The sequence below is a fragment of the Rhinolophus sinicus genome, linkage group LG12, assembly GCF_036562045.2.
Source record: "Rhinolophus sinicus isolate RSC01 linkage group LG12, ASM3656204v1, whole genome shotgun sequence".
In the NCBI taxonomy this organism is placed as follows: Eukaryota; Metazoa; Chordata; class Mammalia; order Chiroptera; family Rhinolophidae; genus Rhinolophus; species Rhinolophus sinicus.
Window position 1 is genome coordinate 46,203,807 of NC_133761.1, and position 16,203 is coordinate 46,220,009.

The 16,203-nt window shown below is 40.1% G+C and overlaps 1 protein-coding gene across 1 annotated transcript in view; it reads right to left on the reverse strand.

Moving 5' to 3' along the window:
- Window positions 1–16,203, reverse strand: part of B3GALNT2 (beta-1,3-N-acetylgalactosaminyltransferase 2) — a 50,906-nt gene that overhangs the window by 11,457 nt on the left and 23,246 nt on the right. Inside the window, exons 5-7 of the mRNA XM_019746980.2 lie at window positions 16,009–16,104; window positions 5,332–5,442; window positions 2,088–2,166 (exon numbers count right to left, since the gene is read on the reverse strand). Of these exons, the coding sequence (XP_019602539.2) occupies window positions 2,088–2,166; window positions 5,332–5,442; window positions 16,009–16,104 (286 nt within the window). The remainder of the gene's footprint in view (window positions 1–2,087; window positions 2,167–5,331; window positions 5,443–16,008; window positions 16,105–16,203) is intronic.

Consider the following 16,203-nt stretch of genomic DNA (forward strand, 5'->3'; position numbering starts at 1 on the left):
TGACCTCTTAGGCCAGCCTCCTGCTGAGCTAAGTCAATACCTCCCTTGAAGGGTGGTCTCATAGTTTTATGAAAAAAATCTCTGGACTGAAACAAATCAGGGATCCCTAGATCTTAAATCTCTATTTCTAATGGCAAGTTTGTGGCCAAAACCTATGTACCTTTTCCAGCTTATCCTCGGGGATCATGTAAGAATACAAACACTTCCATGAGGAAACAGTGCCTAAAGAAAGATGCTAGAAATCTAAAAAGCCACAGCTGATTGGCGAAGAGGGTCTGCCCCGCCCCCAGCTCCGCCTCACACAAGGGTCTGCCCCGCCCCCAGCACTGCGCCGCGTCCGGGGAGTCCCTGAAGACTTGCCTTTCAGGATCTGGCCTCTGCTGTCCCCAGTCCTCAAGAGCCTTCAGAGAGGCTGGGTCCTCACTTTTATAGGAACCCATGGCCTGCAGAGCTCTGAGAGGTCAGACACAAGCAGTACTGGGCACCCTTGTTCCAGGAGTGACGCTGAGGACAGGTGACCAATAACAACTGCATCAATAACAGGGTTTCTTTGTTAAAGATCACGACAGAATTCTCAGGAATTCACAGATGTGGATGTTTAAACGAGCTTCATTCAAGAAGACAAACACAGCCCCTCCTAATCCTATCATACATTCCCTTTAGTTTTAAAGACATGTTTAAGCTAATGCCTCTGACACTAATGAGATATATTAGTCGTTCACAGAACTGAAGATAGAGACCCTACATTTCAATATTCACATTATGAGGAGAGAGAGTCCATGTGAAGCAGGAGGGAAAGCTGAGTCCACTGCACCATCTCCACCAGGGCCACATGGAGGAGTCAAAACACAGCATTCCTCGGTCAGAGAAAAAACCAGGTTCTCTGTCTGACTGAGGCAGAACGGAGCGTACTACAGCCACAGGGCCTGGTCTACAGTTTGGCAGAAGTCTCCATGACCAAAGCCACAGCCACACGAGGCCAAGAAAGCCCAAGGGTATTAATTTTTTAAGATCACCTTTACGGTGACAGATGCCTTCCGCCTACGAGAAGATAACAAATGTCCACTCCACCACTTCTACTCAACACTGTACTGGACATTCTAGCCAGGACAATCGACAAGAAAAAAACGAAAAAGGCATCCAGACTAGAAAGGAAGAAGCAAAACTATCTATTCATAGGTGATGTGATCTTGTGTGTGGAAAATCCTAAGGCACTCACAAAACTATGAATAAATAAGTTCAGCAAGGCTGCAGCGTGCAACATTGATTTCACAAGAATCAACTGTATTTCCGTACTTTAGCAATCGACAATCTGAAAATGAAATTTAAAAAACAGTTCCACCTACAATAGCATCAAAAAGAGTATTTAAGAATAAATTTAACAAAATAAGGGCAAGACTTGTACTCTGAAAACCACAAAACATTAACTGAAAGAAATTTAATAAGACCTAAACAAATGGAAAGGCATTCTATGTTCATGGCTAAGAGACTTAATGTTAAGAAGGCAACTCCCCAAAATGATCTACAGATTCAATGCAACCTCTTTCAAAATCCCAGCTGGCTTTTTTGCAGAAATTGACAAGCTGATCCTAAAATTCATATGGAAATGCAAAGGACCCAGAATAGCCAAAGCAATCTAGAAAAAGAACAGAGTTGGAAGACACACACTTCTTGATTTCAAACCTTACTACAAAGCTACATAAATCAAGACAGTGTAGCTCCGGTGTAAGGACAGACATATAGATTAAGAGAACAGAAGATTCCAGAAATAAATCTTTATATTTAAGGTCAGAAAGTATAGTAAGTAGATAAGTGGTTGTTTAGGGTTGGAGGGAGGGAAGAATGAGGAGTGACTTAAAGGGTCTTGGGTTTCTTTTTTGGAGCAATAGACATTGTCTGGAATTAGTGGAGATACTTGCAGAGCTCAACATACTAAAAACCATTTCATTAAACACTTAAAAAGGGTAAATTACGTGGTTTGTGAATTACGTATCAATAAAGCTTTTAATTACCAAAAAAAAAAATAACCTTTTATGTCAAAGTACAAAGTAAGATTAGGTACATGAGATCAGTACCAGCCAACTTACCTTGAATAGTATAAATAAAACCACCTGCGACTCCCTCCACACCTTCCATGAATTCATGAGGCAATGCACCCTCCCCAGCCTGAAAGAAACAAGAATAGAAGTGCTCAATGTTTCATGACTAAAAATACATTTCTTATACTTAAAATTTGATCGCAAACTTCATAAAGTGACTCCCAAGTATATAAAGCTGTCTAAGCTTAGGTGCACCAGACTTCCACTACCAGGATGACATCACTATGCTCCTGCCTTTGTTATCTAATTACAGGTATATGCAGTAGTCCGTACAGTGTTCAGAATTTCCAGCTTACACAGAATCATATATTCTTTTTTTTTTGTTTTTTAAAGTTTATTGGGGTGACAATGGTTAGTAAAGTTACACAAGTTTCAGGTGTACAATTCTGTATTACATCATCTATATATCACATTGTGTGTTCACCACCCAGAGTCAGTTCTCCTTCCATCACCATATATTTGATCCCCTTTACCCTCATCTACCATTCTCCTCCCCCTTACCCTCTGGTAACCACTAAACTATTTCTATGTCTATGAACTTTTGTTTCTTTACTTGTCTTATTCTTTTGTGATATTCAGTTTTATATCCCACATATGATTCTTGACTTTTTCTGTCTCACATTTCATTTAGCATAACAATCTCAAGTTCCATCCATGTTGTCGCAAATGACACTATTTCATCTTTTCTTATGGAAGAATAGTATTCCATTGTGTATATATACCACATCTTCTTTATCCATTCATCTATCGAAGGACACTTTGGTTGTTTCCATGGCTTGGCCACCGTAAATAAAGCTGCAACAAACACTGGAGCATATATATCTTTATGGACTAATGTTTTCAGATTTTTTGGGTAGATACCCTAGAGAGGGATTACTGGGTTATACGGTAATTCCATTCTGAATTTTTTGAGGAACCTCCACACTGCCTTCCATAGCAGCTGCACCAGTCTGCATTCCCACCAACTGTGGAGGGTTCCTTTTTCTCCACAGCCTCTCCAACACTTATTATTTGTCTTGTTGATGACTGCCATTCTAACTGGCATGAGGTGATATCTCATTGTGGTTTTTATTTGCATTTCTCTGATGATTAGTGATGTTGAGCATCTTTTCCTATGCCTGTTGGCCATCTTTATGTTCTCTTTGGAGAAATGTCTCTTCAGGTCCTCTGTCCATATTTTAATTGGATTGTTTGTTTTTTGTTGTTGAGCTCTCTGAGTTCCATATATGTTTTGGATATTAGCCCCTTATCTTGAACTTGCTACCATAATAGTACAAAAATCAATTTTATTTTGCATTGTAGCACCACCACTTAAAAAAATTATTACCACTTTTGATTTCTTGGAGATTGAAAATCCCCATGAGTTCAGATGCATGTAGGCAGAGTTTGAAGGCAGGTGGCCACTCTGAGAAAAGCCCCTCAAGCAAACAGTTCAGATGGAGTCTGACTGATTGCTGATGCTGCTGAAGGGGCCTAGACAACGGCCGAGGAGCCAGCCACACGCCCGTGGACGTCTCAGCACTGCAGGCTCTTTTATTATCAGAGATTTACCTCTCTTCACCTCACAGGTTACTCAGACGGAGGCGATTCACCTGTGTGTGTGGCACGCCGAAATGGCACAGCTACCAAGCTGTCCTCCAGCTGCTGTGCTCTGGGTGAGATGTCAGTCACGCTTCTGCACAGTTACAGCGTCTCTCCATACTCAAGTCTCGACAGCACTACTGTCCTGTACAAAGCAATGTTCTAAAGCTACTGGGGAGACAGTGTCCCGAGGTGACTGTGGTGACATCGTTTACGTCGTTTACAATACGGTGTGTAGCTGGATGTGGAGGAAACTACAAGGTGAATGCTATAGACTCCAGCTTTGGAGTTCCATAAAAGGTTGTATACTCTATTTTTTCTTGTATATGCTATATTGTTTTGCTTTGTTCGGAACTTGATAATACTTTCTGTTTATTAACTTCTATCTAAAAGTCATAGCTTGTCTTTTATTTTGGCTTTAAAAAGTTTAACACTATCACTTGCTGGCAAGGGAAGACGACTTAGGAGAAAACTTAAATTTGCACATGGGGTTTCTTAGAGTAGGCTACTAAGTTACTTTTTTTTTAGGTTAGCTGAGTGTTTAAGCTCTCTACAGCTATAATTCAGCCCCAAAGTGGACCATTTAAGTCTTTACATTTGAACCTAGTCCTCAACTCAGAAATAATTTGATTTCGTTTTCTGTAACCAACTCAATACTATAAAATTCCAGCATGTCTTATATATTTTTAAGTTTCACAGAAAAGGAGGCAAGATATCAAAAACACTGCCTTGAAAATAAGAAAAAAAACACTATAAACGCCATAAAACATTTTATCTTAAATAAAAGACTTCTCATAAGAAGGGAAGAAATCCTAAACGTGGCCACAGGGCTAAGTTTGTAAGTCCATATGAATTTGTGGGTCTGCTTGTGTAATGTCCTTCCTCACTGGAGTACAAGGTCCGCTGTGGGCCAGTAACGGACCTGTTTTGCCCATCACGGTGGTTGGGTTACAACAGGTGTGCAGTAAATGTTTTCTGAATGGGTAATAACATACCATATGATATTCATTTCAATTCAGGAAATAATTCACGTGAATAAGGTTAAGACTTAATGAAAATATACTAAGCTTGTGAGTTTAACTGCTAAGTGCTTTTCTAATCATTAGACTAGAGCATCCAGGAGAACAAAAGGCTGAGTCTATGACACCACCACAAACAGTGTTTATTTCAAGTTCATCATATTAAGTTTACCTACACCTTCAGCAAATTTGAATAAATGAAAAACAGGAGAGGCACACATCTCAGCAATATAAGTGAAAGTGAATACTCAATCTTATTTCCAATACTTTCACCTACAGTATTTTAACTAATATCCTACTATCAAGGTGAGACAGTGAATATTCTGAATTCTGCTAGCAAGAGTTCTTAATGTTGATACTATTGAGAAATAAAATGCCACACTTTTAAAAATGCACTGATCTTAAGGCAAAATTGTGTATTTGTTAATGGTGCAGTTACAAAACCATAGAACATTTGAGTTTTTCTTCTATACTATGGTCACTGCACAACTTTTTACTCTATGTGTTCTAAAACACACACCATTCCTTGTCCCATATTGCCTGGATTGGTGTAAAAGTAAATTTAAAAACACCGTTATGGAATAAAAATGCTGAGGTATGTATAACAACCTTTTAAAAAAAGAATGACTTACTGTAATGACTCTGAGAACTCCTCCTCCATCATTTACTGTCACTTGGTGGAGATTTCTTGACACGAGGCCCTGGAGGTCTTGACTCTCCCACACGATTGTACCTTCAAAGCTCTTTTGTGAAAGATGAAAAGTGAGTGCATTTCTCTATTGTTGTGATTTAGGTGTTAAGTTTTTTTAAAAAATTTATTTTTAAAAAGATTAAAATTTAAAAAAAAAAAAAAAAGATACACAGGTTAACGTTTTTATCCCACAACTCTAAACCACCATTGTTAACATTTTGGTGTATATCCTTGAGTCTGTTTTTTTTTCCATACACATCTAAAAAGACGATTACAAAGGGTACATAGATGACAATTTTGCATGCTGCTGTTTGTCATTTCCCACTGCATCTAAAGCATTTATTTCCTTTTGCTGCTGCAGCTCTTTTACAACCATTCTTTTTCATGTATGAATAACAAGCCATTGAGTGGATGCAGCCTGATTTACTCAAACATTTCCCTACAGTCAGACATTTGGACACTACCAAGTATCTACTGAAATCATGTGAGGCATGTTTTGGTGCCAAGATTTATTTTTCCCCAATAATTTGTTTTTTATTTAAAATAAATTCCCAGAGATGAAATTACTGGGATAAGAAGAGAGATATTTTACCTGGATTTTGGTACACAGTGCCAAATTGTTTTTCAAAAGCAAATTTTACTGCTTTTTAGGGTTATTTGCAATTTATGAAAATGTCTTGCTGTGTACTCTTTCCAGTATGGGATACTAGTAAAAGAAAAGAAGTTTAAGCTAATTTGTCAGGTTAAAAAACCGATTCCTCATTTAATTGTGTTTCTTTGGATTTCTAGTGATGTTTATGAATTATATAGTCTTTGTCATGCTTCTTTGCCATTTAGCTACTAAATTTTATATCTTTCTTATTAATCTGTGTGAGCTTTTAATAGATAATCCTGTGTATGTTTTATATGCTAAAAATAGTTTTTCAGAATTGTTTGCCACTTATGGGTTCTTTTTTTAAAATTCAGAGGTCAATACATTTTCTCTTATCAAATGGGACAAGTTTTTCCTTGGTGATTATTACTATTAAATCCTGAGCTGAGGAAGTTACGTTCCCCTCCCCCAAGACCTGATACATATTTAAATTCTACCGTCTTCTAATTTCTCTGTGGTTTCCATTTATAGTATCTGTGCCCTGCTGGCTCAGTACTGTTCAGGTCAACTCCATACCAGCTCAGAGAGGCTTCTCCAGAGACGCAGGAGAAGGCAGCCAACTCCCAAGTTCTATCACATCAGACTCCTTATTTTCTTAAAACCACTTAGTACTCTAATACTTCCTATTTATTTTTCTATTGTCAAACTAACGGCTCCCACTAGAAGGCAAGTACCACGAGAGCAGGGATCCTGTATGTCTGTCTTATCAACCACTATATCCCCAGCACCCAGAATGGCCTGACCTATAACTGGCACTCAAAAATATGTACTTAATGTTGAATTCAAAATCAATGAGAATTAATTCTGGTAGAGCACATGAGATAAATGATACAGCTTTAATATTCAGAAAAATGTCATGTATTAAAATTAAGGGATAAGTGCTTTACAATAACGTCTCATTTAGCAAGCATTATAAGGAAACAATATGAAAGTGAATTTGTCCAACAAGCTAGGCCAGTGGTTTGCAAGCTTTTTTTAAGCAATAAAACTTCTCTACCAAACAGATAAAAACACTGAAAGGGTCTGGGTTCCTCAGGCAGTCTGTCACTTTATATTCAGCTCATGTGCCTCAATCTTCATCACTTGTGACCCTCCTGATGCACTTGGTGGAGCCCTAGGGTTCCTCAGAGCAGAGCCTGCAGACACACCTTGTGTCAGCATTTCCTAACCTTTGAAACAGAGAAAATGATAGCTGCCTCACAGGGCTGTTTGAGGAGTAGTGATAATGTATACAGCACAGTGTCTGCTCAGCAGAATACAGCTTTATCACTACCTGAGGAACACAGAAGTGAACTACCCCTTTAAGAGATTCCATTTTCCTATCTGAAATAGGTGCTGGTTATTTCTATACTTTCCCCGGCGGCCTTAACTTTCTACTGAACTTGATGTTAAATCTCAATTCTGTAATAGCAAAAAATATTCTCTCACAAACAGATATATTCACAGAAGGAAAACAAAAGGACTTGAAGAAATACACCAAATATGTAGGGAATAGATGGATGACATCATAGTCTTTTAACCTTTCTATATTTTTGTCAAGTTTTCAATAGTGAATATGTATTATTTTCACACTTTTATAACCAGGAAAAACAAAATCTTTTTTTTTTTTTTTAAGGAAAAAGTTTTAAACTAAACATAAATACACAACTAAATAAGTTTGGGGTCAATCTTCTTTCAGATATGAGCCATTATTTAAACTTTTGAGTGTCTACTGTGTACCAGGCTGTGGACAATGTGTTTGAAGATTTGAAAAAAAAACGAAACAGCCCATTTCTTGAAATAATCATAACATGCAATGATAGGGTCAATAACGAAAGAAAGTTCTTCTGTGCTTGGGGAGGTCAGACAGAATTTTAGATGACTCTGAGAGCTAAGTTTGAAGGAGTGTGAGTTAAAAAAGTGGGAGGCAGATCAAATAACACATCAGAAGGCACAGACTTGGAACAGCACCGCATAGTCAGAAAAACGGACAGCACTGCATATTGAGAAAAATGTTAAGTAGTTTAGTATTGCTGAAGCACAAGGCCGAGGAGAGGTAGAAAGTAGGCTGGGGGTCGGCTGCTGTGTCTGCTATAGAAAGTCTGTCCTTTACCTAAAAGGCAGCGGGAAGCACGGAAGGCTGCAAGTATAAGAATGACACAATTGTATCTGCAATTTTAGAAACATGACTCCAATAATGGAATGGCATCAGGACAGAGGTTGGTAGGGAAAGTGGCAAGTGGACTATTACAGAAGTCCAGGAGAGAATTATGTGTCTATCATTTAGAAATTAAGATCGCAAAGACACAAATAAATGGACAGATATTCAATGCTCATGGATTAGAAGAATTACTACTGTTAAAATGTCCATATTACCCCCAAGCGATCTACGGATTTCAATACAATGGCTATCAGAATTCCAAAGGCATTTTTCACAGAAATAGAAGATCAATCCTAAAATTTGTAAGGAACCACAAAAGACCCCAATAGCCAAAGCAATCGTGAGAAAGAAGAAATAAAGCTGGAGGCACCATGCTTCCCCATTTCCAATTATATTACAAAGCTATAGTAATCAAAACAGTGTAGTACTGGCGTAGAACACACAGATCAATGGGACAGAAAAGAGTCCAGAAATAAACCCATGCATCAGTCACCTTATGGCAAAGGAGCCAAGAATATACAACAGGGAAAGGACAATCTCTTCATTAAATGGTGTTGGGAAAACTGGAGAGCCACATGCAAAAACAATGAAACTGGGCCACTATCTTACACCATACATAAAATCAACTCAAAATGGATTAAAGGCTTTCCTACCTTGGGCCTGGCAGAATGGCTCCTGAAAAGAAGGGTCATTTTGCTATCAACGAGATAGTGACCAAAGAATAATACTATCAACATTCAAAGACCATCCATGGAGTGGGTTTCAAGAAGCGTGCACACAAAGGGATCCAGAAATTCGCCATAAAGGAGATGGAAACCACCAGACATGCGCACTGACACCAGACTCAACGGAGCCCTCCGGGCCAAAGGAAGAAGAAATGCCACGTACTGCATTCCGCTGCGATTGTCCAAAAGGCATAATGAGGATGAAGTCTCACCAAATAAGCTCCATACATTGGTTACCTATGTAACTGTCACCATTTTAAAAAGTCTACAAATGGCTAATGTAGATGAGAACTGCTGATTGTCAAATAAAGTTATAAAACTGCCTCTCAAAAAGGATTAAAGAACTGAATGTAAGACCTGAAACCATAAAACTCCTAGAAGAAAACATAGGCAGTAGGCTCCTTGACATTGGTCTTGGCAATGATTTTTTTGGATTTGACATCAAAAGCAAAAGGGACCACATCACACTGAAAGGCTTCTTCTGCATAGCAAAGAGGACCATCAACAAAAGGAAAAGGCAACCGACCAAACAAGAGAGAGTATTTTCAAATCAGATATCTAATAAGGGGTTAACCTAAAATGCACAAACAACTCAACAGCAAAAAACAAAAACAAAAACTGATTAAAAAACGGCAGAGGATCTGAAGAGACGTTTTTCCAAAAGGACACACAGATGGCCAACAGGTACATGAAAAGATGCTTGACATCACTCATCATCAGGCAAATACAAGTCAAATCACCATGTGTTGTCACCTCATACCTATTAGAATGGTTATTATAAAAAAGACAAGAAATAAGAGTTGGTAAGGATGTGGAGAAAAGGGAACCCTCGTGACTGCTGGTGAGAATGTAAAATGGTGCAGCCCCTATGGAAACCAGTATGGAGGTTCCTCAAAAACTTAAAAATAGCAGTAAAATTTTTATGCAATAGCAAATTTTACTTCTGGGTATTTATTTGAAGGAAATGAGAACACTAACTTGAAAAGATATATGCACCCCCATGTTCATTGCAGCATTATTTACAATAGCCAAGACACAGAAATACCCTAAGTGTCTACTGATAGAGGAATGGACACACACACACACACACACACAGAGGAATATTATTCAGCCATTAGTAAAAGGAAATCTTGCCATTTGCTACATCATAGATGGACCTTGAGGACATTATGCTAAGTGAAGTAAGTCAGACAGAAATAAGATAATAACCACAGGATCACACTTACATGTGAAGTCTAAAAATTAACAAACAAAACCCCAAACTCAAAGATACGGAGATTGCCAGAGGTAGGGAGTGGGGTAGGAGAAATGGGTTAAGGTGATCAAAGGTACAAACTTCCAGTTACAAAATAAATAAGTTCTAGAGGCGTAATGTATAGCATGGCAACTAGTTAATAATACTGTATTGTGTATTTGAAAGTTGCTAAGAAACTAGATCTTTAAAACTCTCATCACAAGAAAAAAATTTATAACTATGTCTGGCGATGCATGTTAACTAGACTTAACTGTGGTGATCATTTTGAAATATATATATACAAACATCGAGTCGTTATATTGTACACCTGAAACTAATTAGTTTTATGTCAATTATGTCTCGATTAAAAAAAGACTGCTCTCTGAGTTGAACTAATTAAATTCTTACATTAAAGGAAATAATGCTTCTGAAAACTTGGGAAGAGCTCTAAAAAAGGAGCTTAATTAGTAAAATTAACATCTTAATATATCAACTGGCCACTATAGGAAAGCTGGGTTATGAGTGAAATTTTGGCAATGAAGTTATGTCCGAGGGGAGAAAAAACCCAATAATTGAAAGATATAAAGCGTTCGGGTCACATCCTATCTGACTGAGCTGAAACACCTACCTTCGACTTTTGTAATAGAACTCAATGCCCAAGCTAAGCATGGTTCAAATTCAGTTTTTCAGGTGCCTGGCATACCAAGGAGGAGGTTCCTAGTTAGGGGTCATGAACTTTTAAATCACTCTGCTAAGCTAACACTCATTAAGGATGAATGAACTGACCTTCTGGTTGACACCGATCTTCTGTAACTTTATCATTCTATGAGAATCTCATCATCTCTAAGTGAGCTAACTGGAAAGGTCAGTGTTACAACCTGAAGCCAAGTCCTAGACCCTTCACTGAGCGAGGCTGCTTTGGGTGCATCACGTGTCTTTCTCTTGCCTATGGTATACTCTCCTTTCTTCTAAAACTTCAATAGTGCTCAATTTTAGGAGAGAGAACTGACAAGATCTAATGAGCGCTTGGATATGAGGCTTGACGATCAATTCCATGATTCTGGTTTGGGTGCCGAGAAAAAGGAGACCTGTTATCCAAGAGGGAGGAGACCCTATTACCACTGGAATGCCCACGGGATATTCCAATGGGTAAGTTCAGTAGGCAGCTGATGTGTGTAGGGAATTGAGTTCATGAGAGAAATCTGGGCTGTAGTTAGATTTAATAGCTATTAGCAAATGGCTGGTAATGAATGAAATTGACTAAAAAGACTGAGTAAAATAAACAGAAGGCTGAGTATTAAATCCTAATGATTAACATTTAGGAGGAAAGCAAATGAGGAGGAGATAATAAAGTACAGCAGGAAGGAGAACGGGGCCAGATGTGGCTGAACCAGAAGTATGTGTATCATACAAGACAAGAAGAAACTGCGATAAACAAGGCTAAGGACAAAAAGTGTCCCTGCAGTTGGCAGTTAGGTCACTGGGAATCTTAGCGAGTGCTGTTTCAAATGAACCATACCAACGCAAAGCTATGATGACCAAATAAAAATGCTTTGCCTTGAAACTACAAATCTAGAAAACATGATGACAAAACAAGTAATTCATTGTCCTGTCCACTCAACTGGAACTTGGTGTTTGACTTGCTATTTCCCACTGGCTCCATTTTGTTTGTGACGGGCTCATGATACATCAACAATGTTGACTAAACTGAGTAATTACCAGAACTCACTGGTCTGAAAAAATGATCCTGGTTTAATTCACTGAACTTACATAACCCAGAAGTTGTTTTGTTATTAGGGACGGGAGGAGCTGTATCTTCTCTCCCTCCCCAGGCCTGTTCCTGCTCCAGTCACAGTTGAATTTCTATTCTCACTTCTCACAGACCTACTTTCTACTCTCCGACACAAAATAATCATAAAGCTAGGAATCTCTTCAGATGCAAAACAACTTGTTTATAGCAATTCCCTGCTAAGATCATAAGACCAAAATAAAAGTTAGGAAAAACAGCATGGTATATCGGCGGGAAAAATGAGCTCATAAATTATCTCACCCATAAGGTTGCTATCTGCAACCCTTTTCATGTGTTAATTCTTTTGTGTTCTATTTCTAATTTGTCATCCAAACCACACACTGGCTGAAATATATAGTACTTTTGTGCCTGTAACCATGAACAATTCTTGTGGACTGGAGAAATAACTCCATCTAAAGAATTTTAACTTTCCTAAGAAATAAGTAAGTACCCATAATGCTAACAATAATGTCTCTAGTGACTCAAGTGAACAAAAATAGTCTTTTTATTGAAATCAGTTTCAGGTTTCAGCTGCACTATTGAGGAAAATATGAAATTAGAGAAATAAATATTTTAAGAGAAACACACAGCAGTCTCCATTTAAATCCGTGACCCCCATTGAGATTTATGTGTTAGTGAGTCACTTGATGAAAACATTACAAGAGATTTACTTCCTTGACAAGCTACACTGCTGGCATGTTTCCCTAGTAGACTAGAAAGTGTTGGAGGGGTAGGATGAACAAAGCACCTCCGTTCCCTCTCAAATGGCAGAAATGATCTGTTTCTTCCTGGCACTGCTGCTGATGGGCACACCCCCCACTCCTCAGGGTCAGTTTTTCTGTGTTAATGAGCCCCATTAGGGTTGAGGCAGCAAAAGAATCATCTATGTGAAATTAAACATGGTGTGCAAGAGGAAAGAATTGTTTTAATTTTTAAACTTTATTCTTTTTATAAAGCTAACATATATATTTACTATGGAACACTTAGAAAATACTAACAGATAACACAAAAAGAAGAAAATGAAAATCATCCATAATCCTGCTCTCCCCCCACCCTGGTGTAGCCACTGTTAAGTAACTGGAAAGTTTCTAAAAGAAAAACATTACTCAGAAGTAATGAAAAATCAAGTCAATTTAGCTGAAAGCTAAAAGCGGAAAAGCTCACAAGGCTACAGGTATTAAAGTCTTAACAAAAACGGCCACTCACTGTCTGGCTGAGAACTTCCTGTCACGGGGACCTACTGCCAGATACATCACCCAACACACTGGCAAGGAAGGGAACCCCTGGCCCCAACCCAATTTTCATTTTGAAAAAAACTTCAAACCTACAGAGAAGTTGAAATTAACACCCAAATCCCCTAGACTCACCAACTGTTAACATTTGGCCACATTTGCTTGATCTCTGTGTACAAACACACACACACACACACACACACATACACACACACACACAAACACACACTTCTGTTGTTGAATCACTTGAAAGTAAAATGCAGATATCAGGACATTTCACCTCTAAATTCTTCAGCATGTTATTTCCTAAGAACGAGGACACTGTAAGGGAAAGTAATATTTTTGTGGACTATTCAAAATTTGTAATTCTTTCTACTGATGGGGAGACTGACCTTAAAATGGTTCCTGCCATGTGGAACGGACCCTGGTGGCCTGAATGGAGAGAGAAGTCCCCAGCCTAAGCCCCAGCCCACTTCCGCATAACCCCCTCCAAGCCACACCCCGAGCCAATCACCAGATGACACCTTCCCCTTCCCCGACTCAAGAAAGTCCCCAACCCATTAAAAACCTGCTCAAAACCTTGCTAGGGGCTCAGTCTTTTGGGAAGGATCCAGCTGAGCCCACCGGTGTCATAAAGCTGACTCTCCTAACTCTCTGAGTGCCGCTTTAATTCTTTCCGGTCTTGGATTCTGCAACACTACAGTCTAAAGTCCTAAAGCTTATTTTCTTCCTTTTTGCTCCATATTGTGAAGGTTTCTCCCCCTGGGCACCACTGACACTGTGGGTCCAATCGTTTGCTGGGGGCTGGCAGGGCACCGTGGGGTACGCAGCAGCTTCCCTGCCCCCCTCACTGGATGCCAGATCACTCCACACCCAGCCTAACAACTGCAAGTGTCTCCAATCACTGCCACATGTCCCCCAGAAAGCAAAGTGCCCCTGCCCTTAAGGATCAGGACCCCCAATCCAGACGAGCAGCACGTGGGTACTGAGTGCCCACCGTGTGGCAGCCCTACCATTCTACATGTATCAGACCAGCCAGCCCCAGAACGACCCTCTGAACTGGGCTCTGCAGCGCCTCCGCCCACAGGGAAGACACACAGTGAGAGGAAGTAGCCGGCACGAGGTCACAGCGGCAGAGCAGGCTGTACCCAGGTACCGCTCAGGCACTGGCACCCAAATGTGCCCAGACATCTTACTCCCAGATGCATCATTTTTCTCTTTCCCACTCCTGACAGTCCTCCTAAGTCTTTTGTGAAAATCAGCGCTAAGTCAGACTTCAGACCGTTCTGTCTAGCAGCTAACACAACGCTACTGCTCCCGGTCTCCTCACGGTCCTCGCCCTTTGGGAATCGCACAAAGTCTGAGTTAGGTTCTGCTCACGCTAGTTCTGAGGAAATGAAGGACTCTCATGAATGACTTGCTTCGATCCGAAAGGAGCTTCCCAATTAGTTAAATCAGGAAAGTAACTTCCAACGCGCCTGGTACACAGTAAGCTAAGCAGAGTATCAGTGTGAGGTCTTCTCTCCCCACTGGGACGCAAGCTGCTTTATGCTCAGAGATCTTTGTATTGTCTCCTCATAGAGCTCCACTGCTTGGCACATACTAAGTCCTCAATAAATATTTTCCGAGTAAAAGAATAAACAAACCAAAGAATGGCTTCCTTCAAACCAGATGTCCCAAAACTTGGCCAACACACCTCACTTAACAAGGAAAAAAGTTCATATATGCAATTTTAAAAAGATACAGGAAAACAGGCATTCTCATATAATGCTGGTGATTATTCAAATTGACACAAACTGCTAAACTGCCCTCCAGAAAACAATCATATGCCTTACAAATGTGTATAAATTTGAATCAACAATTCATCCTAAGAAAATAACCAGTTACGTACACAAGGGAGGTGTAAGGATATTCACTATGGTCTTTTTAATAACACTGAGAAATAAGAAATATTTTCTGGTGTTTTAGTTTTGCGTTTAAAAGTTTTTAAACGGAAGCTCATCTACAGGTAAAATAAAGGAGATGCCTTTGACAGAAAGCATACACAGTTTCAACTACTGGTATGTGACTCCAGAGTGCTACAGCATATCACAAAATGTGGGGTTCTGCTGTTGTGTAAGTGTGAACAGCCCCTAAGGCGGGGGTAGGAAAACGTCCCCTGCTTAGCCAGCAGGGCTGGTCACCTGCCCAGCTTCCACATCTTACCTCGGCTTTGATGCTGTAGCTGAACTGCACAGCTGATCTAAAGTGACTCCCAGGAATGTCTGGAAAACTGACCCCTCCTGTGGTTCCAGAGCACGGAGATGAGGCATGTGCTTGGACTAGACTGAAATGGCCCAAAAAGGCAGAGGGTGATGGGTGGACAATCTGTTCACACCCAACTGGAACCAGGTCGCAGCTCCACTCGGGGACCGAAGGGGGCACGTGCAGCACACAGGTATCTACCTAACCCTGCACCTAGAGGGACCCGGAAGGTGACAGTTCTGTTTTCAGACATCTTCCACAGCTTGGAGAAGTTTAATTTACCTTGGAAATGAGGCCAATCTCTTTGCCATTATTCTGTCTGCACTACCTCACCCCCTTTCTTTAGATAAGTAAGTTACTATCCTTTGTCATTAAAATAGCCATGTTTTAATGACAAAGGATAGTAATTTACTTATCCTACTGCACTAACTAAGCCAAGGTAAAACCAACGCTTTTCACAAAGTGTGGTTTGGGAACCTCAAGGCCTGGTGAAGCCCCTGGAGCTGGGAGCCTCTCCCACCCCCTGGAGACAGAATATCCAGCGCCCGCCCCTGAGAGCACAGCCCCGCGCCTGCGCCTACAGTCTGCACTCCAGCCGGTACCTCTGGTAAGATGAACTGCTCCACAGGCTTGTACCACAGCTTGTTCACCTGCACACCGCAGCTTGGAGGACTAAAGCGAGCAATGACGAGGGCCTCCTACAAATGGGGGAGAGGGAACAAGAAAAATACTTCATGGTGGACACTGCATACGCAACAAGTTTTCAAAACTGCTTACATCTTGGTCGGCTAAATCCC